Source organism: Myotis daubentonii, chromosome 9 (assembly GCF_963259705.1).
Source record: "Myotis daubentonii chromosome 9, mMyoDau2.1, whole genome shotgun sequence".
Taxonomy (NCBI): domain Eukaryota; kingdom Metazoa; phylum Chordata; class Mammalia; order Chiroptera; family Vespertilionidae; genus Myotis; species Myotis daubentonii.
The window spans coordinates 67,864,767-67,891,566 of NC_081848.1; the positions used below are offsets into that span (position 1 = coordinate 67,864,767).

At 36.3% G+C, this 26,800-nt stretch overlaps 2 protein-coding genes across 2 annotated transcripts; both read right to left on the bottom strand.

Moving 5' to 3' along the window:
* Positions 1–10,664: 10,664 nt before the first annotated feature.
* Positions 10,665–11,597, bottom strand: LOC132241937 (olfactory receptor 1052-like). The gene has a single exon (XM_059710886.1). It carries the CDS (start codon positions 11,595–11,597, stop codon positions 10,665–10,667), a length of 933 nt encoding a protein of 310 aa, XP_059566869.1.
* Positions 11,598–17,660: 6,063 nt separating this feature from the next.
* LOC132242285 (olfactory receptor 5AS1) lies at positions 17,661–18,599 on the bottom strand. Its single transcript, XM_059711188.1, has one exon. It carries the CDS (start codon positions 18,597–18,599, stop codon positions 17,661–17,663), a length of 939 nt encoding a protein of 312 aa, XP_059567171.1.
* Between the last annotated feature and the right edge of the window lie 8,201 nt (positions 18,600–26,800).

The following is a 26,800-nucleotide window of genomic DNA, read 5'->3' on the forward strand; positions in this document are numbered from 1 at the left end:
GTTCTGCACACACCAGACGGATTACAGTCTTGAACTAGCTGTGTGACTTGTGTTATTGCTTTTCTGCTCTGTTTTTCAAGCTATTAAATTAGAACATTTTTCACTAGAAAGTCTCTAGTCTTTTCAATCACTGTTTATTTGTCTGTTCCATAAGGAAATTCCCTGTGGAAAAATGAAAACATTAGTGTTTTAGCTTCAGGATGCATTCAAAATACTGGTCTTAGCGTGAAGGAAAAAAAAAGTGAATTTCATTCTAAAATATGTAAAGAAATCCAATGTATAAAGCATAACAATAGTCAGAGTTGAAATTTTAATCTATGGCACTGTGCAACTCTTTTAAACTTCTCCTTTTGGATTTAACAGTAGCTAAAGTCAAATATATTGGTTGTAAGAATAAACCATACTGTGGCATTTAAAGAAAGATATTCCACTTATGCCTTTGTTTTATTGATACTCCATATTTTGTTGTAACTGGGATGTAATGAAAGACAAGGCCCTAACATCCACAGTCTCTGGAGTCATCCTTAGAAAATAGCCAGAGCCACTGGCTCTGGAGGAGACTGCCCACTGGGAATTGGGTCGGGGCCGGAGCCGGGGGTGGGGGGGTACTCTTAGCTGAAGTATGAAATATAGTGAACAACAGTTTAGTATTAGTGTTTGATATCCAATAGAAATATCTTACTCACGAAACAGAGTCTTTACCTATAAAATAAAACAAACCTATAAAAACAGACAGATACTGCTTCGCAATATTTTTTATGTTGCAACACATTTCTTAGAATATACAATGCATTTTCTAGTTAAACAATGTGAATTTGTTTATTATTATTACATTTCATCTGAAAACATTATATTTTTACATTTAAATTTACATAACAATATTTTAAACAGTTCACAATAGCATAAAAATATTTTAAACAGTTTACCTCAAAGGAATAAAGAATGATGGTTTTGGCTTCATTCTTTCATTTAGGAGACAGAGAAACTATTTTTTTTAGCACAGCAGGTAAAATTTAAAAAGAACAGCATTATAAGATTACCGCAATAATCTATATATACATAAGCCTAAGTGACTGATCAAGTGGACGCTATGATGTGCACTGACCACCAGGGGGCAGGCACTCAATGCAGGAGCTGCCCCCTGGTGGTCAGTGTGCTCCCACAGGGGGAGCGCCGCTCAGCTGACCAGGATGAGCAGAGCCATAATGAGCGGGAGCAGCTCCTCCCCGCTGCCTGCCACTTTACGCATTACTATATCTTTCAGGGGATGTTGGGTGCATGTTTCAGCCCGATCCCCACAGGCCATGCTGAGGGACTCCATCAGTGCATGAATCCATGCACCAGGCCTCTAGTAAGAAATAAAAAGGTAACTATGTTAGATCTAGTTACTGACCCGTGAGTAGTCCCCATGTAAATATGTAGTTATGGCTGACTAAAATTATTCCTTTAGGAAAGAATATATAAAAATGAATTAAAACATTGATTTCTTTATTGTTCTATTAGAAGTTGCATAACAAATATTTATGTTAATATAAAAAATGAAATGTCAGTGTAGGGTAAGAAGTAAGAAAAGTGACCAAATTACAAATTGCTCCCACCCTTGTAATTTGAAGTGTTTATCAGATTAAAATCTGAACACTTTTTTCTTCTTCTCTTTTTTTATTTTTTGGTATTTTTAACTGATTCACAGGATAGTATGTATAAAGGATATTCAAATAAGTGTATTTAACTTACCGATGGAAAAACAAATGTCCAACACCTTAGCTCATGTAGGAACCTCATGATCACTCATCCCCATGATCTATTTCTCTGTATTACTCCCCAAACAAAAATAAAACAAAAAGTTCAATTTATGTGACATTTACAGTCATTCATAAATTAGGTAAATGATAGAAGTTATAGGTAGCAGGATTCAAATTCCAACTTCTCCTTTATTATATGAGAACCAAAGACAAAGTCTTCAGGGTGTGAAAGTAAAACTGATAGGATCAAAACACCATTGTCTCAGAAAATAGGTTTGGATGAAATGTTCAGTTTTATATTTACCTTAGTTCAAATGGGAATAGGGTCCCTAGAGTTAATCTTCTAATTAAAAGGATATATTGAATATATTGTTTAAAGTTCCTCTGTGTTTCTTAAGGGATTTAGGAGACTCTCAAGAATTTAATTACTCCCTTCAGGCATTTAATTTTTTGAATGTGACCATTAGAAGAAGAATATGTGGGACAAGGATAGGGAAAAACAAACAAACAGAATATGTGGCCCAGCTGGTATGGCTCAGTGGTTGAGCATTGACCAATAAACTAAGAGGTCACAATTCAATTCCTGATCAAGGCACATGCCAGGGTTGAGGGCTCCATTCCAGTAGGGGCCATGCAGGAGGCAGCAGATCAATGATTCTCTATCATCATTTATGTTTGTATCTCTCTCCCTCTCTGAAATCAATAAAAATATATTTTTTAAAAAACAGAATATATGATCTCTGAAAAAAATAAAAAAGCAATAGAATTGATAGTGATGCCTGCTTAGTGCTTTCGCAAGGGAAGCTTTTCTGGGCCTAATTTTCAGAAACACACACATGAACACATACACATGCAAAATCAAAATCCACACATAACTAGGATTTTAGGTAGTAGAACAAGACCTGATAAAAAGTGATTCCATTCCCTTGAATTTTGAGAATGGAATCAAAGAAAATAAATACTGCTTCTTCACAGACCACCTTTAAATGAACCCAAGTGCCCATCTCTTGAATATTTATTAAGTCTAGCCCGTGTTCATTGATAGAAAATTTGGGATTTTTTTTTTGCCTTTACCTAAAAATGAATTATGAGGGATTCTAGTAATAATATTTCTCACTTTCTCTTATGTATGAATCTAAATAAGAAATTTCATTTATTCTTTATTCTAAAAACACTTAAATTTTTCCTTCTTCAATGCAAATTTCCAAAATGCCTAAATTAAAATCTAATGGGGCAGTTGATAGGAGTAGGGATTAAGTGATATTTTAATCATAAATTAGGCCAAAGGATGATCTATTATTTTAGAAGGTCTAGAACATTTCAAGTATCTGATATATTCTGTTTCTTTTAAGACATATAATTTATTTTCAGCCTACATATAAAGAACTATATAAGAATTATATGTAAAAAATATAAAGAGATTAAATTTGTCAGATAAATATTTATTTTCTCCTAAGAAATTGTAAATTAAGTAAACAAAATTAAATGAACAAACATCAAGAATGTCTGTAAAAACTCAATTGAAAGAGAAAACAACAAATAATACATTCAGAAAGTACCTATCAAGTCTTCAATCTTCTATAGGACATTTAATCCTTTGAAGTTACATGAAATAGCATGTTTAAAAGCACAAATTTACGAAAAGGGCTTCATGCCATTCATTAGATGCTCAAATATGTACTCAAACTAAGACCTAATAGCTTTATGAGCAATAAACCTGATATTAAGTAAAAATATTGATACTTAGAATTCTTATAGTGCTGCAATTACATTTTATATATAGAAAAATGTATTAGCATTATTTAAAATGAATTGGCATATACTTAATGAGAACTTGTCAAGAACAAGGTCTTTATGTGAAAAATATTCAGAATTTATATTAATTAATATACTACATTAAAGTGTTATGTTTTAGCAAATAATGAACTCATTTCAAATAAAAGTTGCGGGACACTTTTGGTACTACTAGAGGCCCAATGCACAAAGATTCATGCAAGAGTAGCCCTTCCTTCCCCTGGCTGCCTTCGCTCGGGCCCAGAGCTACCTTTCTGCCTTTGCTCTGGCCTGGAGCTGCCTTCCGCCTCTCATCTTGTCATGTCAATTTGCATATTCCCTCCTTATTGGCTGTGGGCACTGCCATCTTTATCGCAAAGTGACAGTTAATTTGCATATTACTCTTTTATTAGATAGTATAAGCTGTGGTCATTTTAAGTGCATAAAGACTTTTCAAAAACATACTCAAGGGCAATTACTACCACCATCAAAATATAGAACATTTCCATAACCCCAAAGTCTTTTGTTCTACTTATAAGAAAACCCTACCTCTAACCTCCAACCCTGAGGAAATCCTGACCAGCTCTATATCTCTTTCTATGAGATATGCTTTAGTAGAGTTTCATAAAATTGGGATAATACAGTATATGCTTTTTCTCTCTGGATTTTTTCAATCAGAATAATGTTTTGAGATATATCTACATTGTTATATAAAGCATTAGTTTGTTTTTTATTGCTAAGTAACATTTCTTTGTGTGGTTATAGCACACTGTATATTCTTTCACTTACTAATGAACTTCTGTCCCTGGAAAAACACCATTAAAATCTAATAGAACAAGCCACAGAATATGGAAAGACAGTCATAGTATGTGTATATGACAAGGCACTCCTATCCAGAATACATTAAAAATTACTGATAATCAATAAGATAAAGACAAATAAGAAAAAATAAATATGAAAAAATTAGAAAAGGGACTTTGTAATGAAAAATATTCAAAATAGCCAATAAGAATATGTAAAAATGTTCAATATCTTTACTCAGACATTTCTAAGAGGTGTATGTAAATGGTGCAGGCACTTGGAGAACTGTTTGGCAGTAACCTGAATATAAGCCTGATTTATCTCCCAGGACTTCCACTTAGGGATGAGTATGTGTGTCCGCAAACACACAGAAACAAAAATTCTCCTTTATTTGTTTTCTCAACTGAATGTGCTGGCTAGAACCTTCTGTATAATTTCAAATAGAAGTGGCTATTATGAATATCTTCATCTTGCTCCCAAAATCATTCGTGGGTGTGGTAATGCTGGATATCTTATCATTAACTACAACGTTGGCTGTAGGTATTTATACTCTACAAATATTTTGTAGAGTTTTATCATTATTAGGTATTAAAATTTATAAATATTTTTAGCATCTCGTGGTAGTATATTATTTTTTCCTTTGTGAGGTCTGTTAAAACTACCTTCTTTTCTTAGAGAAGTCCCTAGTTATATTTACAACTAGAGGCCCGATGCATGAAATTCATGCAAGAATAGGCCTTCCTTCTCCTGGTTGCCAGCACTGGCTTCCCTCTAGTACCCAAACCTGGGCTTCCCTCCAGTCGCTGGCAGGCACCCAGGACCCGGACTTCCCTCGCAGCCTTGGATTCATCTGGAAGGTCATCTGGAAGGATGTCTGGTGTAATTAGCATATTATACTTTTATTATTATAGACTACAGGCCCGGTGCACGAAATTTGTGCATGGAGGGCGGGGGGGGGAGGGGTGTCCATGAGCCCAGCCTGCACCCTCTCCAATCTGGGACCCCTCGGGGGATCCCTCTCACAATCCAGGACTGCTGGCTCCTAACCGCTTGCCTGCTTGCCTGTCTAATCACCCCTAACTGCCTCTGCCTACTGACCTAATTGCTCCTAACCACCTCTGCCTGCCGGCCTGATCACCCCCTAACTGATCCCCTGCCAGTCTGATCACCGCCTAATTTCACTCCTGAGGCCTGATTGCCCTCTAATCACTCCCCTGCCCATCTGATAGCCCCAACTGCCCTCCCCTGCTGGCTTGATGGCTCCCTACCTGCCCTCCCCTGCCAGCCTGATCGACCCTAACTGCTTGCTCCCCTACTGGCCTGATCGCCCCTAACTGCTTGCTCCCCTGCCAGCTGATCTCCCCTAACCGCCTATGCCACCATGGCTTTGTCCGGAAGGAAGTCGGATGTCTGAAAGCTGTCTGGTATCCGGTCCAATTTGCATATTACCCTTTTATTAGTATAGATTATTTTCCCTAGAATTTTGGTTTCTCTGCTATAAGATGCACTAGCCTGTAATTATCTCTCTTTGTATTGTCCTTCTTAGGTTTTGAGATCAGTGTTTCAGTGGTTCCATAAAATTAATTTTAGTTTTTATTTCTTTCCTTTTTGAAAGAATCTTAAAATTATATCCTTTATTGCCTGTATATTAGGAATACATCATGAGAGACACATAGATACCTGAAGTTTTCTTTCAGGATATGTTTTTTTTTTCTTACAAAGTTTTAATGTTGACAGTATTGCAGATGATTCACTCCCTGCCCACTCCTTGCCCAGCTCCACCCATCCCGCCTTCCCCTCCCATGGCCTTCATCACATCATTGTCCCTGTCTGTGGGTGATGCATACATGTTCTTTAGCTAATCCCTTCCACCCTCTTTATCCAGTCCCCCTACACCCCTCCCTCAAGTGCTAGCAGTCAGTTCCATGTATACATGCTTCTGGTTCTGTTTATTTTGTTAATTAGATTCCACATATTAGTGAGGTCATATGGTATTTGTCTTTCTCTGACTGGCTTATTTCATTTAACATAATCATCTTTAGGTCCATTCATATTGTTGCAAAAATAAGAGTTCCTTAGTTTTTACAGCCACGTATTATTCCATGTGTACATGTACCACAGCTTTTTTATCCACTCATCTATTGATGGGCACTTGGGCTGTTTCCAGATCTTAGCTATTGTCAATAGAACTGCTATGAAAATAGGAGTGCATATATTCTTTCTGATTGGTGTTTCGGGATTCTTAAGATATATTCCTACAAGTGGGATCATTGGGTCAGAAGGCAGTTTCATTTTTTATTTTGGGGGGAAACTCCATACTGTTCTGCACAGCAGCTACACCAGTTTGCATTCCCACCACCAGTGCACTAAGGTTGCAGGATATTTTTTATAATTATAAATTCAGTATCATAAACATGTCTAGAAATATTTAGATAATCTAATTGGTTTGGACTTGTTTTGATAAGTCTTGTTTCTCAAGGAACTTTTTTATTTCATTTAAGATCTCACCTTAGGAATTTTTTAATAGTTATAAAACCTCTAATGGTATTTTCATTTCTGTTTATGGTATTGGTAATTTGTTTTTACTCTCATTTTTTTCTTATTAGTTTTGCTACTGTTTTATCTCTTGGTATTATTTTAGAATAATTGCTTTATTATTCTTTTATTAAATAATTTTTTAATTTATATATTCTATTCTTATTTATAGTCTTTCTTCTTACTTTTTCAACTTGATTTATTTCAAACATATTTTAAAATTTACACTTTTATTTTTAAAACATAGGTTTTTCATGAATGCATTGCTTTACATATGAAGAGTGATTTTGTGCCCTTTTCTTATTAAAATTTTACTGTGATCAGAGAATATACTTTGTAGGATTTCAATTATTAAAGTTTGTTTTATGACTTAACATATAATCAATTTTTAAATGTTCCATGTGTATTTTAGAGAATGAGTGGCATAGCGTTCCATGTATTTCTACTCCCTCAATTAAATTGATTATGCTGTTATTTTTATTGGATTGACCTCTCAATTACTCAGAGAGCTATTTAACAACCTCCAGTTAGATCTGTAAAATTTATTAACTCACTTTCATCAGCTATCTTACAAGTATTTTGAAGCAAATTAATAAGTAAATTCACATTTAGAATCATTTTTATTTACCATTAAGAAGAATCCTTTTAAAAAATAATATTGTTCCTTAGTGTTTGCTTTTTCAAATATGAATATAGTGACACCAGCTGTCCCTAAGTAACTTTTTCCATTTTTTTCCTTCCAATTTGTCTGTGTCCCTGTATCTCTTGTACACATTATACTTTGGGTTCTTCTTTTTAAAAAATCTACTCCAGTGGCTCTCAATTCAGGCAACTTTGCCTCCTTCCTCTACCCCAGGGCATATCTGACAATTCTAGATACTTGTTTAGTTGTCCTAATTGGGGAGGAGGAATGTTACTGACATCTGCTGTTAATTTACAAGAACAGGATGCCACCACACAAAAATTCATTGAGTCCAAAATGGCAATATTCTTAAGGTTAATAACCCTGATTTAGTTTGTCAATCTTTGTTTTTATGTAGTAATTGGCATAGCTGATTTTTTACGGAGCATCTCACTATTAGATTATGTTTTTTCTTTAAACTTTTATTCCTTCCTTGTTGTATACTATTAATCAAAATTTCACTATTAAAATTATCTTATGTCTTTTATCTAGGTATTTTGAATAAATATTTTATTGCAGGCAAAAAATTTAATATATCGTTTTCTTATTAAGATCTTTTTAAAGGGGGTCCTAGATTGTGTGGGGGTAGGTATAAGTTATACTCAACTTCCTCCTCCCAAAACCAAACTGGAATTACAACGAAAATATAAAACAGTCAACTGAATAACCAACTGAAGACTAGCTGAATAGAATATATTTTTTAAATCAGTAATTTATCACACCTAACATTGAAAAAAATATTTCCACACTTTATTTTTTCTTATCATTTGTCATTTCATCCTACTAGTATATTTTGCTTCTCTGAGTTAAAACTACCTTAGTAAATCCCTTTCAGTGTAGCTTTAATCAGTAAATAGCCTTCTAATGTTTTTTAAAATATGTTTTTATTGATTTGAGAGAGAGACAGAGGAGAGAGAGAAAGGGGAAGAGAGATAGAAACATCTATGAGAGAGAAGTATCCATCAGCTGCCTCCTGCACGCCCTCTATTGAAGATCTTGGAATAGAGCTTATACTGGTGACTTGGTGCATGGGACAATGCTCAACCAACTGTGTCACACAGGCCAGGCAGTAAATATTCTTCTATAAAATTTATTTTTAATTATAGTTGACATACAATACTATATCAGTATTAAATTTACAACTTTGTGATTAGACATTTATGTGCCACAATAAGTCTGGTACCCATCTGTCAGCATGCATAGTTATTATGATATTACTGATTCTATTCTCTATGATGTACTTTACATCGCAGGCCCAGAAGATGGCTAATGCCCTGAAAGGAAGTGCAACTATATGTGGTGAACCTGCAAAGTATCTACCAAAAGCTCTACTGATTCCTCTGAGAGCTAACTGAGCTCTCCATGTATCATAGTCCTGCATTGTCAAGAGAGCTCTGAATCAGTGAGATAAAAGTCAGCTCACCTTTCCATATCTAAGGCCCCTGAGTTCTAAACCAGTCCATTTCCCTTATTCCCAATAGCTACTCCATTTTATCAACATATAAAATCTGTATCTTGTCTTTTTTCTTATTATTGTATAAACTAGGGGCCCGGTGCACGAAATTCGTGCACTGGGTGTGTGTGGCGGGGGAGTGTCCCTCAGCCCAGCCTGCCCCCTCTCACATACTGGGAGCCCTCAGGCGTTGACCCCCATCACCCTCCAATTGCAGGATCGGCCCCTTGCCCAGGCCTGACGCCTCTGACAGAGGTGTCAGGCCTGGGCAGGGGACCCTCATTTCCCCCCATCACTGGTTCTGCCCCCAGCCCAGGCTTGATGCCTCTGGCCGAGGCATCAGGCCTGGGCAGGGGACCCCCAGACCCCTCCGATTGCTGGCTCTGCCCCTTGCCCAGGCCTGATGCCTCAGCCAGAGGCGTAGACCCCCATCACCCTCTGATCACCTGATCGGCCCCTTGCCCAGGCCTGACGCCTCCGCCAGAGGTGTCAGGCTTGGACAGGGGACCCCCATCTCCCCCCGATCACTGGCTCTGGCCCCCGCCCAGGCCTGAGGCCTCTGGCCCAGGAATCATGCCTGGGCAGGGGACCCCCATCTCCCTCTGATCCCTTGCTCCACCCCCCGCCCAAGCCTGACGCCTCTGACCCAGGCTTCAGGCCTGGGCAAGGGGACCATCATATCCCCCCAATTCCGGGCTCAGCCCCCCGCCCACGCCTGATGCCTCGGCCAGAGGAGTTGACCCTCATCACCCTCCGATCACCAATCACCGGATCGGCCCCTTGACCAGGCCTGAGGCCTCCGGCAGAGGTGTCAGGCCTCTGCAGGGGACCCCCAGCTCCCCGCGGTTGCAGGCTCCGCCCCTGCCCAGGCCTAACGCCTCTGGCTGAGGCGTCCGGTTCGGGCAGCGGGGACCCTCAGCTGCAGCGGCCCCGCGATCGTGGGCTCCGCTTTAGGCCCAGGCAAGGGACCCCTAGCTCCCGGGACTGCCAGCTTCGACTGTGTCCACCTCCCATCGCTGGTTCCACCCCTACTTCCTGCTATCACTGGCCAGGGTGGCAAAGGCACCTGATTCTCCGATCATGGCTGGGGGGCAGGGCAAAAGCGGCCCCAGGGCCGCCTTTGCCCTGCCCCCCAGCTCTTAGCTCCCCCCTGGGTTTCTGATCGCTGTCAGTGGCAGGGGGCTTCTTCCTGCTTTCCCTTTCGCCTCCCTGCATTGTGCCTACATATGCAAATTAACCGCCATCTTGTTGGCAGTTAACTGCCAATCTTAGTTGGCAGTTAACTGCCAATCATAGTTGGCGGTTAATTTGCATATAGCCCTGATTAGCCAATGAAAAGGGTATCGTCGTACGCCAATTACCATTTTTCTCTTTTATTAGTGTAGATGATGTTTAATCACAAGCTACTCCATATCCATTTAGAAATTAAAATATTCTATCATTTTATAAGCACTTTATGTTTTTCTAATGCTTTATTTTGAAACATTTTACACTTACAGAAGAGGTTTAAGAATAATAAAAATTTGCAAGACTAGTTAACTATCATTCAAGTCTCATATTGCATGAGGGTATCTTGATTGTAGAGTAGCTTCTGATCATACATATGAGACACAATTTTAAATAAATTACCTACATTAATGTGATGTTAACAAAGCCATAGATAAGACTGATTGAAGTTTTAAATTCTTTTCCAATATACTAACCGTTTTGCTGCATCTTTCACATCTTTATTCCTTAGGCTATAAATCAGTGGGTTTAGCATGGGAATCACCAAAGTATAAAACACAGCACAGACCTTCTCCTGGTCCAAGGAATACTGAGAGCTTGGCTGGATGTAATTAAAAGTTGCAGACCCGTAAAATAAGGTCACAGCAGTCAAGTGGGAGACACAAGTGGAAAAGGCTTTGCGCCTCCCCTGAGCTGAGCGAATTCTCTGGATAGCAACAATGATACAGATATAAGAGACCATGATGATAATGAAAGTGAACACTCCTATGACTCCAGAGAATATCAAAAGCAGCATCTCATTGTTATGTACATCAGAGCAAGAGAGCTTCAGAAGGGGGGGAATGTCACAGAAATAATGATTCACAATGTTGGGACCACAGAAGTCTAGTTTGAGCAGACCTATGGTGTGTGTCAGTGAGTTAAGGACCCCACCTGAGTAAGATGCAAGGACCATCTGAATACAGACCTTTTGGGTCATAATGACTGTATACAACAAGGGGGTGGCTATTGCTACATAGCGGTCATATGCCATCATAGCCAGGAGGATTCCTTCTGTGCCTGCATACACAGCAAAGAAGAAACTCTGTAGAAGACAGCCATAAAAGGTGCTAGACTTGTGTTTTGATAGGAAATTTACCAGCATCTTAGGAGCAAAGACAGTCGAGTAGCAAATGTCACAAAAAGAGAGGTTGCTAAGAAAGAAATACATTGGAGTATGAAGTTGGGCATTTAACCAGATCAAGATGATCATCCCCCAATTACCTATCAGAGTAATAAAATAAATAAGGGTGAAAAGCAAGAAGAGAGGAATCTGCAAATGAGGGTTTTCAGTTAAACCTACCAGAAGGAATTCTTTCACACCTGTATGATTCCAACCTGCCATGCTTTAAGGTTTACATAGCTTTTTAGTTGTAGAACAAATGGTATCACTCAGAGGAAAATTAACTGATGGTTTCCTCCATGATCCAGTCTCCAGATAGCCAGGAGCAGAGGTTTATCCTGCAGTTAGATAAAGAAAATAAATTAACTTCAGCGTGGACCTAATGTGTACTAGATAATTCATCTATAGTGATTCACTCTACTAGCACTAGAGATTGTTTTAGTCCCTGCTTCTCAGTTTCCACAACATAAAATTGGGATAAAGAAACTCTTAGATCATGAAACTATTAATTGTTAAAACTGACATTCATTCCCAGATATGCCTTGTGTCAGACCTATCACTCATTCTATGGTATTTTCAAGCCTTCGACTTATACAACTTACAAACTGAACGGCTTTCTGTGACCTCAGTTTTTTCCTAGTCCTGTGCCTAAGAATTTCCTATTTTTTTCACACCCAGTTTACTCATGAAACTGACTTTCATAGTATTTGATCCCCTTCCTTTCAAAATCTCAAACTTCAAAACTCTTTGGCCTCACCTTCTTCTCCGATTCCCTCCTTGGAACATCAATGACTGTGCTCTAAAGAGTTGAGTCAGGAAAATATGGGAGAAGAATCGTTTCATTTGCTGTTTAGTAGTAAGGCCAATCAAAACATAGCACTGCAGTCTAACTTGGACATTCTTCCCTTTTATGTTTGTATGACTTCACTGTCAATGCTGTTTTATCAGCATTAAAACAACAAACCCAATGAAGAGAAGGAAAGTGTTACTACGAGGTACCAACATTATATCTATCATGACATGCCTATATCAGATATGTTTTGGTTTCAAAAATATAAGCTGCCACTTTGTTTCATTTGTTTTTTATATGACATAATGCTAATTCAACATTTATGATTAAATATTAATAAATAAATTCATTCATATATGCTTTCCTGCATTCAGTCAATATATATTCCTTAGTACTCTGTGACAAGAAATGTTATATTTGCTAGAAATGAAGGAGGGAATCAGAAAATGGTCATTCTTGCAGGGAGATTACATTTTATTAAGGAAAAAAATAAACACCTATTGACATACTACATACAAAGAGCATAAGTATTGTGAATAAAAGTAAAGAGGGGAGGTGAATAGTAAGAGATAGTATTTAGAGTCACACCTCTTTTTATATACTGTATTTCTATCCTATTGCTCCTACAACAACTCACCAAAATGAATGGCTTAAAATCATAACCATGTTTCTTATGCAGCACACTGTGTTAGGCATTAGAGGTTATAAGAAGGATACACGAGTCACGCTGTCATGGAACTTGAAGTCTACTGAGGTCAGGTATGGGTGAGCTTGGGATGTAATCTTAAGGGTATTTAAAAATCAAAACCAAAATATTCATTCTATGAGTACATAAGTTCATACCTCACAGACTGAGATTATACATTTTGTTCTATCTATATTTTAAATCAGTGGGTTTGGGAAGTACAATAAATCCAAACTAACACTATTCAAGAAAAGAGAGAATAACTTTTTTGAAAGTGGCAAGAAGATTTTTGAAATAATCTCAATAAAAAAAAAACACTTTGGAGAGGAAGAAACATTTGTGTGTTTCTTAGTGGCACCCTCTTTCTACTGTTAGGTTCCTTAGTGTAACGGGGACATCACGTCACTGGAGTAGGTTAGAACTAGGAAGGTTTCAGTTCCCATATAATTCTGCCCTTGACCTGCTGTATGTTTTGCCTATCTACATCAAATCATAAAAAGAAACTAAGACAAAAGAGTTTGCATAATTTTCCATTTATCATTTAGAGAAAAGAAGGGAAAAATGGAGTTTCTGCCAATTTAACCTCCACAGGTTTCACAGGCTAACCGTCAACTGTCATGATATTGATGGGCAAGATTCAACACCAGGACCCAGGAAAGAGGTGTGACTCTAAATAGTTGTCAGTAAGATTTCTAGTAACAGCTTCTTCTATGGAACAAATAATAAAAATTATAAATAGAGAAAAGTGTTACCAAGAATCAAGTATGACTGATTTTCTCTCATGCTCTTAGAATGACAACTGGAACACAGATGCCTTCTGTCACTAAATGCAGGGCTTTTGGTACGACTCAGTGTCATCCTCCTGGTAAAATAAGAGGTTGCTTTAGAATAATAATAAGCATGAGAATATGCTTAGGAAAACAAATACTGGAATAATAGTTTAGTAACCTAATAGTATGCCAAATACACTTTTTCCAACTTTCAGATAAATATTTTGATATATGAGAGAGAAAAATGGTATTTGATTAAAACATGAAATTCCTCCATAATAATTTATTTTTTATTTATGACTGACTCCAAAGGGACATTAGAAAATACATAATAACTAGTGATCAAGGATACAGTTATTGATAAGGATGCTGGTGAGACAAATAATAAAATTAAAAGCATTTACCATTAGCCCAGACAGCATGGCTCAATGATTGAGTATTGACCTATGAACCAGGAGGTCATGGTTCAATTCTAAGTCAGGGCACATGCCCTGGTTGTGGGCTTGATCCTCAGTAGGGGATGTGCAGGAGGCAGCTGTTCAATGATTTTTTTTCTCATCATTGATGTTTCTAACCTTCTCTCCTTATCCCTTTCTCTCTGAAATCAATAAAAAAGTATAATAAAAAGTAAACTCAGCCAAATACCTATCAAAAGAGTTAATGATTTTCAAAATAATGATCTTGCCATACTATAGGTCCATAGTTGTTAACCAGACTTGAACTCACTATATGCTCTCTTGGCACTTTGCCCACAAAATATGATTATGTTGACATAACATACATATAACTGAATTTATTATAATATATAAAACTTTACATATCCTTTATCATTCATAGTATTGCTCATGTTATTATAGGGTATTATATATAAGTAAATATGTAACTTATCCAGTGTTATATAAATAATGTTAGATATAAATGTAGAAGTTTATACATATACTTTAAAATAATGTATAATAAATGGTTTATGATTAAAATTATCTACAAGACAAAAAAAGCAAAACATCAAATAGCACACACACAGAAAACTTAATAATCACAGATAAAAAAATTTAAAAACTCACTATCAACAACTTTGACCTACTGAAAAAAGCAAAACTATGTAGCTTTGATAGTCTAATTTAAAAACAAAAGACACTGATTTGAAGACCATTTTATTCAGGCTCACTAGAACTACAGTGGGAAGAAGTAGCAGCTTGTTGCAGCAAAAACAGCCTTACGCTCAGGGAATCAATGTCTGTGTGCTTACCCAAGTTGGTTACAGATTGGATGTAGGCGCAGATTCAGGGAAAATATAAAATAATTCTTAGAATATCACTATTGGAATTATAAAATTAAGTTAGATCTAAAAAATTTCCAAAACCTATCATTACGAAAGGTTGGAAAGAAATGATTGTCCCTGTAATATAGTTAAAACATAAAAATTCTCAGATATCCCATTTTCTATAGAATATCTGAAAAAATTTATAAACACACAAGTAGCTGTAGATTGTAAATAAACCAAATATTAAATACCATAAAAATACACACACAAATGTTAAATACAGATGTTGTGTAAATACAAGAAAAGAACAGTTGAAAGATAAATACACCACAGATTAGGAAATTGTCTATTTGGAAAAGGTACTGCAATCATAACAGTTGGTAACAGATACCTTAGTGTCAAGACAACAGGAAATATCAAAAGCTTAAATAAACCCACATTACCCCTTCCAAACATACTCATGGGTCAGAAAGGTCAAGAGTAAGCAGTGTATCTAGAAAACCCATCTTTTCATGATCCTTAAAGCACTTATTGCTGAGACACCAGACTTTTTATGGTTGGTCCTTCGCTTGCAGAGACACAAACTGTGTCTCACGGTATCGATGGAATCTCAGGTGTCCACAGGTTGGATCATTAGCATCGTTTCTGGTCTCCTGGGACTGGAACTAATCAGAGTAACAGGTCTCCTCAATAGCTATGCATGACATCATACCCCAAAATTTTTAACAACCATTCACATTAAAGTTTTATGATTACACACAGAGAGAGAGGGAGAGAGAGGGAATTAATTGAATTGTATGCTCTTCTTTGGGAATATTTATATAAAATGTCTGCTTTCCTTCTCTCTAACAATTCAATAGGCATAATAGAGCTGTGGATAGTGTGGAGATTTTGCAAATATTTCACATAGGTTTATTAGCTTTTACTTAATTTTATATTTAGCTTTCTTCAGTCAAACAGATTATATACACATTATTTGTGTGTTTGGAAAGGGTAGTAGATGTTTTTTTGTGCAGTCTGTTGTTAATTAGTTAGCATGTCATTGGGGATACAAACTGTGTCTCATAGTGTAGATGGAATTTTAACATATAATTAGAGTAAGTTATAATATATGCAAATAAATAAAATAATGAAGTCATGTCAATCCAAATATTCTACAAAATTTAAAGGCTTATGACATCCTATTTGGAAGATACTGATAGAACTTTAACATGCTTTAGATACAAAATGGAAGATATTTCTATATCACAAGAGAACAAATTTATTAGAACTAATAGCAATGTATCAGTTATAAATTATGGGAAGTCTTCGCCATGCTACTTCACAGTGTTTACAGCCAAGAGGAAGTTGGATTCTCAATTAATACTCACTTTAATGGTTTCATTTGTCTTATAGTAGTAAGTAGAGACCAGAAATGCTGCTAAACACCCTAAAATGTGCAGGGTAGTCTTCTCCTCACCCCATCCCCACCCCCCAAAAGAAATATTAGCTCAAAGAGGCAATAGTGCTGCTTTTAGAAACTCAGAGCTTAATTGACTCATAGAAAAGCAGGGTTGGGGGCTGGGTAAAAAAGGTGAAGGCATTAAGTAAAACAACAAAGATAAAAACCTCATTGACACAGACAATACTATGGTGATTGCCAGAGGCAAAGGAGGGTGGGAGAGGTAGAAGAGATGGAAGAAAGATAAATGGTGAAGGAAGGAGACTTGACTTTAGGTGGTAAGCACACAATAAATATGCAGATGATGTATTATAGAATTATACACCTGAAACATTCATATAATTTCATTAACCAATGGAACCAATAAATTCATTAACATTTTATATTAAAAAACTCTTTTATGGCTTACAAATGCATTGTGGTTTATCTATTTTAAACTAACTTCTTTTGAAAAGTGAATTATAATTCTTAGATAAAATAGATCACTATTAAAGAAGCTATGTCCCTTAATACAATGGAAGAATGATTAGAAGTCAGCTCAGTAATGTGGTTTTTTAAAACATAGAGTACACTAAGATTAAAAGAACAATTCAAAATAACCCGAATGCCAGGTGCTACATAGGTATTGGAAAGTAAACCAAAGTATTTATTCCCTGATGGCAAGGAGCTTCTAACATGGGTGGGTTGACAGATATGTCAATGTATAACTTCAACACAACATAATAAAGAATATAATGACTCAGAGAAATACAAATACCATATGATCTCACTAATATGTGGAATCTCATTAACACAATAAAATTATGAACAAAATGGAACCAGAAGCATAAATACTAGTACATGGAACAGACTGGCTGTTGCCTGAGGGGAGGCAGGTGTAGGTAACTGGACAATGAAGGTGCAGGGATTAGCAAAAAAACATATATGCATACCCCATGGACAAGGACAATAGTGTCGTGAAGGCCAAGGGAAGGGGTGTGGGGGTGGGTGGAGGTGGGCAAAGGGGGGAAACGGGAACACCTGCAATAATGTCAATATCAAAAATTTTAATTAAAAATAAGAATATAATGAATCAGAGTACAAAGCTTTATAAGAACACTAGTTGAAGAGTAAATATTATTTAATTCAGGAATGTTTCACAAAGTAGAATATTTTAGAGAGAACATTTCCATAAGAGAGGATGAAAGCATTTTAAAGGAGTGAAAATGGGAAGTTATTTTTATTTCTGGAAATAAATTTAAAATAGTTGACACAATTGTTCATGGCATAGTCATCATGCTGATATTGGAAGAGCAGGCTGTGCTTTAAATATTTTTCAGTGATTGAAATTCTCAGTCATTTGAAAATCCCGTTTCTTGCTAATAGTTTTTGAAGGGCATTTTTTACGTCCTTGTTTCTGAAGCTATAGATTATCGGGTTAAACATGGGGAAAACAACAGTATAAAACACCGCAACTACCTTATCAGTGTTTAGGGAGTAGCTGGTGGTGGGACGTAGGTACATAAACAGGAGTGTTCCGTAGAATAAGGTGACTGCTACAAGATGGGAAGCACAGGTGGAGAATGTTTTGCTTCTACCACCTGAGGACTTGATGCTCAAAACAGTGCTGAGGATACAAAAGTAAGAGATAAATATGACCATGAAAGTGCTGGTCTGAATGAAACCACATAAGATGAAGAGCAGAAGCTCATTGATATGGGTGTCTGCACATGATAAAGCCAGGAGAGGTGGGATATCACAGAAAAAGTGGTTAACAATATTGGAGCCACAAAATGGCAGCATGAATGTGAGGCAGACATGTACCATCGAAGTCATACTTCCACTGAGGTAGGCCAGCACGATGAAACAGACACAGACTCTGCTAGACATGAGGGTAGGATAGAGCAGTGGGTTACAGATGGCTGCATAGCGGTCATACGCCATTGCTGCCAGGATGAGGCACTCAGCATCAGCGAAACAACCGAAGAAAAACATTTGCAGGGCACAGCCAGAGGGAGAGATGCTTCTCCTGGATGCTAAGAAATTCACCAGCATTTTAGGAGTGATTGCTGTAGAATAGCTGATATCTAAGAAAGACAAGTTGCTGAGAAAATAATACATGGGGGTTTGCAAGCTTGGGTTGATGTTAAATAGGATTATTAGGCCCATATTTCCCACCACAGTTAGTGTATATACTATGAGAAATACCAAGAATAGTGTGATTCTGAGAGGTAGATAATCTGTGAACCCAACAAGTAGGAACTCAGTTGGCATGGTATAATTACTCTCCAACATCCTTGTTTTCTTGTTCTTCCCATCCAAAATAGATGGTGTTGGAATACGTGAGTTGACTCCAGTGATCAATGAATCAAGAATATCTTTCTTCTCCCTTCTAAAGAATGATAATAAAATTATAGTCATGACATTCTGTCTAATATATTTGGTTTGTTTTTATTTTTGTCATTTTCTTTACTTTTTAATATATGTTTTATTGTTGATAGTATTACAGATATCTCTCATTTCCCCACCTGTCTTCCTCCACCCAGCCCTTACCCACCCCCTCAGGTCTTCACTACCTTATTGCCCATGTCCATGGCTATGCATATTGGTATATAAGTTCATTGGTTTATCTCTTCTCATCCCCTCAACTCCACATCAAGGTATGTCAGTCTGTTCCCCAAAAATGTAGACACACAATGTCTGTAGATTCTACTACATTTTGAAAATAAAATATATTTTAATAAACACTGCATTTTTAATAATTAAAGTGTGTATACATTTTTGAGACACCCTGTATATTGACAGAGTCCTGGTTTCACTTCTTACCCAAAATACTTTGGTGCCTATGGTGTTGAAATATTTTCTACTGCTATAAGAATATTATAAGATATTATTTTTTAAAAAATGTTAGTGCTGGAAAGAACCTCAGTAATTATCTAATCTATTCTTATTTTTCAGATTGGGTGACTAAGTCACATTCACAACATCATTCAACAAGTGACATGTTTACTAGTGACTTAAATCGGTGTGTACCTTATTTCCATAAATGGGTTATGGGATCAAAGTTCAACTTTCCTCCTTTGAGTGCCCATGAAATTAAAATTGTTTAGAGGGCTTGTTGATTAAGAAAATGAAATCCCTAATATTTCATTTCTCTTGAAGGATTCATGCCACACTACTTTGAGCCAAAATCTCCTAAAAGAATTTAAGCCCACTAATTTCCAAGGAAATCTCATCTGACAAAGTTGTTGTTGGTGCCCATGAGTGGATTTTTATTTGCTACTCTATTTGAAGTATGACTATAGAATGTGCTCTCTCTTCTTTTCCAATGGCATTGTGCTGTAGTGGTTAAACAAACATAGGCAAACGTGAGTTTAACTTCAGATGCCATATCTAATGTTCTACAAGTCCTTGAACTTCTTTATGCCTAAATTTCTTTGTTTTGTTTAACTGGTCTAATAATATACTATAATGCTGAAACCAACATTAAACTAGATAAAAAAAGCACTCTTTACAGGTCTCGTTATACTATAAATGTATTAAAATGTATCTATTATTACTATTAATGTCATTATAATTATTGATGTTAACATCTGATTTGAAAATCCTAAGTTCTCTGACAGTTATAAAAAATGTTGTGTATTGCCGAAACCGGTTTGGCTCAGTGGATAGAGCGTCGGCCTGCGGACTGAAAGGTCCCAGGTTCGATTCCGGTCAAGGGCATGTACCTTGGTTGCAGGCACATCCCCAGTGGGGGGTGTGCAGGAGGCAGCTGGTTGATGTTTCTCTCTCATCGATGTTTCTAACTCTCTCTCTCCTTTCCTCTCTGTAAAAACTCAATAAAATATATTTAAAAAAAAAATTTGTGTATTTATTTGTTATGATTTGAAATATACCTGACTTGTTTATGACTTAATAAAGTCATTTTGATCTACTTGTATGGCTTGTGACATTATTTTGATGTATAGTAAGTCCTCACTTAACATCATAAATAAGTTATTGAAATTTGGGGGAAATGAAGTAAAACAAAACCAGTTTTGCACTAGATTAATTGATATGAACAAGGTTAAGTTCCTACAGGATCACATCAACATTATTATGAAATGACATTGAACAAAACAGTGTTTTAGAGGACCTGCTGCATTTGTTTATGGTTTAAATGAAGTTGTTCTGATCTAAAGGTGATTTTTTTGTTTTGCTTTGAGGAGGCCATGTCAGCATGATATCATTAAAATTATTGTGCTACTGAGTGCTTATTGATATAAACAGATTGAGGAGCCACTATGACATAATGAACTTTTGAACTTCAGATACCAAGAGTTTATGAGGACTTACTAGTGTTTGGTCTTGGCAAGGCTACTCTTTGCTGACCTACATAGCTCTCCACCTTAGGACATTAGCTCCTATCATGTTAAAACTAGTCTTAGTGGGCAGTGGAAACATGAATCAGTCTCATGAAGGAGATCATCTTGCCTGCCAACATCAGCACCTCTGTTCTGATAGGATAGCAACATGCTCTAGCAACAAAGGACTTTCCATTAATGCTGACAGCTAGACATCAGCTCTTGTGTGGCTTAGCTGACTCCTCTGAGAGCCAACTTGTGGACAAGTACACTGCAACTAATGTTAGACTTTCTTTATTTACCCTTTGCCTGTAACAGTAGCATAGTGAATCTATCATTAGTTTGGAGTAGTTTATTTCTGTTGACTCATTAAGAGATATTATCCTGTATGCTATTGGCTTGTGAAATCTTTTTGTTACAAATTACAATTCCAGCAAGAACCTGTGTTAAAAAATTGGCAAAGACAATTTAAGTCTTTGAGCATAACTGTATCTCAGACAAAACATGGAACAAACATAACACAGGCATATTCTCTATGCCCATGGAAACTAAGGTTTATCCTGCTGAAGAAGTTTAGCTTAATTCATTTAGCTTACTCAGTTTCATTAGACCATTGAATTTCCCCAAGTTCCAAAATAGGCACAGTCAGTTTCCCCCTCATAACAATAAGGAACACAATGAATCAGACAGTGAATTTTGGAAACTGTCATGGTTAAGGTAAGGCTAGAATTATGGCCCACCCCATCTCCTCCCCACTCCCCCAGCCTACAGAGTCAGCGGAGACACATGATATCTAAGGCAATATTATCTGTGATACTCACACAAGATATTTTGTTGATGCTTTAGAGAATCAGTCACTTACCTCAGTATCATCTAGAATTTTGAAGTAAAGAACTTATTTTGGATAAGACACTGGCAACATTTTCTCTCCAGTTATGGAGCAATAGCTTAGTGAATCCATCTTGTAGTAGATCTTGTAAGGAATGAATATTTATCACATGGTTTGTGACAAGTGGGACATTGCCCCAAGATAATCCCCAACCCCAGAAGGACTTAGGATAAACAATTACTTTTGTTCCAGTGAAATGGCTTGAATGATTTATTTTAAATGAGAAAGATAATGAACTGACTATAATGTGGCCAGTTACAATATAACATATGTCTCCTTCACTGGGAGATCTTTGATTAAAAAACAATATCAACAACAAAAATCCTTAAATTATACCAACAAAGAAAAAGATTTATCCTGTATATTCTATGATGTCTATCAGATACTAAAAGACACCTTAGAGCATTTAGTTATGTAATGGAATTCTAAATTATAAGCTCAGTGCTATGAAGAAGAATCCCAGGGACCCTAATTTTTGTTGTTTCTCAATTATCTGAGTGACTGCAAAGAAATATGTCTTGAATTGTAAGATATAAGAATGAGAGTCGTGACAAAAATAAAACCACCTGGATTTGAATGTTAGTTTTGTCACTTCACAACTGTGAGGCATTGAGCTACTTATTTAACCTTACTTTTATTAATTGGTAAATTGTGCATAATAATTGCCCCCTTTATCATATTCTTGTGAGGAGTGAGATAACACATGTAAATACTTAGCAACTGATTTTATTCATTTAATGGCTACTAGCTTTCTTTTGCAATTATACAATTAGAGCAATGAAATATATATTTATTTCACTTAAACAAAATAACAAGTAGGATTTGCTCATGAACACAGTAAATAAATATTTAACAGTCAAAAATAAATCAATGCAACTCACTATAATATCATTCTAAAAAAGAACATAATCATATCATATGTTCATATCAAGAACATAATCAGAAACAATGATTTAATATAATTCAACATTTAGTCATAACAAAATACTTTAGCAAATTAAAAACAGAATATCACTTCTGAACTTGATAAAGGGAATATACAAAAACCTATAGCTAATATAATATTTAATGATAAAATGGATGAATGTTTTCCTTCAAAACAGTAAACAAGCTAAAGATATGTGTTCCCTCACCATTTCCATTCTACATGGTACTGATGGTTCTACCAGTGCAATAGGCAAAAAAGGAAAAACAAACTAAGGAAAAAGTGAATAAAGTTTGGAAAGGAGAAAAATAACACATTAATTTCAAAATTTAAATATAACAAATACCATTTGTAATAGCATCAAAACATGAAACACATAGTATTAAGTCTAATGAAATATGCATAAGAACTATATACAGCAAAATATTGTAAGCAACAAAATAATGATGAGAGAAATTTAAAAGCTATATAAATGAAGTAATATACTGTGCTCATGGTCTGGAAGACTCATTACTCTTAAGACATCTACTGTCTCCCAACTGATCTACAAATACAGAGCAATAATGATCAACCCCCAGCAGTCTTTTTGTAGAAATTTATAATCTGAAACTAAATAGTAAATGTAAAGAACAGAAAATAGCCAGAATCTTGGAAAACATATTGTAACAGACACTATCTGATTTCAAATGTATTATGAAGCTACAGTAATTAAGATAGTAATGAAGAATAGCATAAAAATTTTAGAAATTGATCCAAACCTATATGGTCAAGTAAATTTTACAAAAAATTAAATCTATTAAAAAGGGATAGTTTAGTTGTTGTTTTTTTTAAATGGTAGGGGATCAATTAGACATCAATTTGCAGAGGAAAAATGAAGAAAAAGAAAAAGAAAAGGGAAGAGAGAGCTATTCTCCTATTTACCAAAGATAAATAAAAATGTAAGTCCACACAAAGAGGGTCTTTGTGCATGATTACTTTAAATTAGAAACAGACCTAAGGGCCATCAACTGATGCTACATCTATAGAATGGACAACTACTTAATAATAAAAGGAAAAAACTGATAAAAGTAACCACCTAGTTGGATCTCAAAACAGTGCAAGGAGACAGAAGCCAGATTCACAAAGGCTTCTAGTGTATGATTCCACACATGATTATCCCATTCTGGACAGGGAAAAAAACATGGCATAAATCACACCAATGCCTTCACAGTGGTTGTGAGAGACCGGAAGAGGGGCTGGAGCTGTCTGTAAGGGGTACAATGGAAGTTATAAAACTGGATAAAATATTCCGTGTTGGTGTGCTGGTTATAAGACAGTAGGTGTTTGTCAAAACTTACCAAACTGTCCACCTAAAAACAGTGATAATTTTCTCTAAGACTCCTATGGTATAATAAACCTGACTAAAAAAGTAAGTTTCCAACTTATTATTTAATAATTTTTAGTTAAAAATTTGTATTTATTGTTCTTCCTGCTTCTTCCTTAAATAAACTTTTTTAAGATTTAAATTTATAATCTCTTGTTTAGTAAATTCAATCTCCTTCCTTAGACCTGTTTTTTTTATGGTTTAATAATATTAATCTCTCCTTCCCCTGCTATGATAACTCACTATGCTGATTTTCTTTCTGTCTCTCTTAATTCACATTTCTGGTAGCTCAATTACAAATTATTTTTAAGTATGTTCATATTTTATGTTTTAAGTTTCATACATTAATAAATAAATATTATGTATTTGATAGATATCAATAGAGCAGATTTTAAGGCTTGAGATTAGGAACTTTGCAAATCAAGTTTTTTAAATAATATTTAACACAATGTAACAGATTTTTCTTCACATGCAGAGATACTTTAACTGCTTTAAAGTTTGAAAGATTGGATTTGTCAGAAGATACACACAGAAAAGTATATGTACATGTACATATATACACATGTGAGTATGTGTGTAATCTAAGTGACTAAGATAAAATTTTAGATGAAACTGGACAGGGGACTTAAGTTGCTAGGTATTAATTCTTTCCTACAAAATTGTGTTCAGGTTGACTCTCCAACTTCCTAACAGTTTGTTCATTGAAAAAGCATTTAACAGCTTTATGTCTTACTTTCCTTATCTATAAAATCCTATCTAATAAAGAGTGAATATGCTAATTGACCCTCACACCATTGCAAAGATGGCGGTGCCCACAGCCAATAAGGAGGGAATATGCTAATTGTCACATCCTCAAAGATGGCAGCACCCAGTCCCCTCAGCCCCACTGGGGCGGCAGATGTGTGGCCGCTCCATGCACCTGCCTCTGGAGACCCCCAGTCCCCTGAGACCCCCAGTTTCCCAGGGCCGCCCGAGGCTCAGGTAACCAGGGCCGGCTGAGGCTTGCGCTGCCGGCAGTGACAGCAGCAGAGGTGTGACGGGGCGTCACCTTCCCCTGATCGCTGGGTCACCTCCCGCCCCTGAGGGCTCCTGAACTGTGAGAGGGGGCAGGCCCGGCTGAGAGACCCCTCTCCAGTACATGAATTTTCATGCACTGGGCCTCTAGTATGTAACATAATAATGCCAACCTCAAAGACTGGTGTAGAGGTGAACTGAGAATTCAAATGAAAAATTGTGATATAGTATTTCATGGCTGCATATGCATTCTCTATGCAAATAGATTCTCCATGCATCTGACGCTCCATGTGGTTTCCTTCACATTGTTTTACTTGTGAATTGAGGTATAGAAAATCTGCAATTTTACCCCCTTGCAGAATAAGAATTATAGACAATAATTACAGAAAAACAACACAAGTTTTAAATCATAAAAAAGAAATTAGGCTCTTTTATTCAATGTCCTATTTGCTCAGGGTATAGGTTCTTTTTCACTGTTGACAATATTACAGATGTCCCTCAATCTCCCCACCCCCCTGACCCTCACCCAGCCTTTCTCCTCCAAGCCTCTGCCCTATTCCAGGCCTTCACACACTATTGTCTGTGTTTATTGGTTATGCATATATGCACATTATTTCTCTGGTTAATCTCTTCCCATTTCCCCTCATCCCTGTCCTGAGATATGTCAATCTGTTTCATGCATCCATGCCAGGGGATCTGTTTTGTTTGTCACTTTAATATGTCCATTAGATTCCACATATAAGTGAGATTATATGATAGCTGTCATTCAGCATAATACTCTCCAGGTCCATCCATGCTGTCACAAAAGGTAATAGTTTTGCTTTAAACATTGTAGGATGAATATTAGTTTTATCTTCTCATTAATTTCACTCCAGTACAGGGTTGGATTAGAGATGAAGTTATCCAGACAAAGGGAGGGTCACAGACACAGACACACACAAACACACACTCACAAACATACCAAATACACTGGAAGGAAGAAGAATTTAGTAGTGGGCTATGTTCTTGTGGAAGCATCTGAAAATAAGAAAAGATGGGCAATGTAAATAGGCAATTTTTATGTTGGCAAAGTTTATAAAGTAATACAGAGATCAGGAGCCATTTCATGATGCAATGTTTGATTCCACATAACTGCATGTGATCATATTTTATTTTCCTTTGAGACTGGAAGTTTCTACCTCTGGAGATTTAACATCACAATTAAACACTACAACTTAGTCCCTGTGGTCACCCAATTCTCTTCCAGGAAAACAAAATAAAAGTGGAGCAACATGTATTTTCTCAGAAGCTGTCTCAAATTTTTACAAATAGGTCATTAAAATTTTCACTGTGTTTCATCTCATTTAAAAGTGAGGGTATATTGACAATATTACAGACGTCCTTCATTAAAAACATTTTTTTTTTTTAGCTACAACTGAGAAGTGCTGATAAAAAAGAGAAAGAAAACCATAGACTACACAGGTAAGACAATGGAAGACAGCTGTTATTCACTAAAATGGACAGGTAGCAAGCGCTACAACAACACATTATTTTGAAATGTACATTGTAAGTAGAACAATACAATAGTTTGATAGCACATCACAAAGTCAGTCTTCAGAATTGAAGGATGTCAAAGATTGGTTATTTGAAATAATGACTGTTTTGCTGCTTGGGTTATATGAGAGTTACTTTTTGGAGGCAATGAATGAATTTGGGATTTGAAGAATAAACAGAATGGTGTTGAGCCGGAAAATGTATTTGAGTTAAAACTACATACTTGTTTAGAAATTGGCAAACACTTCAGCAAGGATATCTGTATCCTTCACATTTTGGATATGGGATGGTAGAAAAAAAATAGAACACCATTTGTTGGTTGCATTTGCAGAAACTTAAGTGAAGTATGTGGACTTGAACAGTAATTTAAGTCCAGGTTCAATGCAGACAATTGCTTAATAAATTCAAATGCTTGTCCATTTTCCCACT

Coding starts and splice junctions, on each gene's coding strand:
- LOC132241937 (XM_059710886.1), bottom strand. CDS start 11,597: ATGGCAGGTTGGAATCATACAGGTGTGAAAGAATTCCTTCTGGTAGGT.
- LOC132242285 (XM_059711188.1), bottom strand. CDS start 18,599: ATGTTGGAGAGTAATTATACCATGCCAACTGAGTTCCTACTTGTTGGG.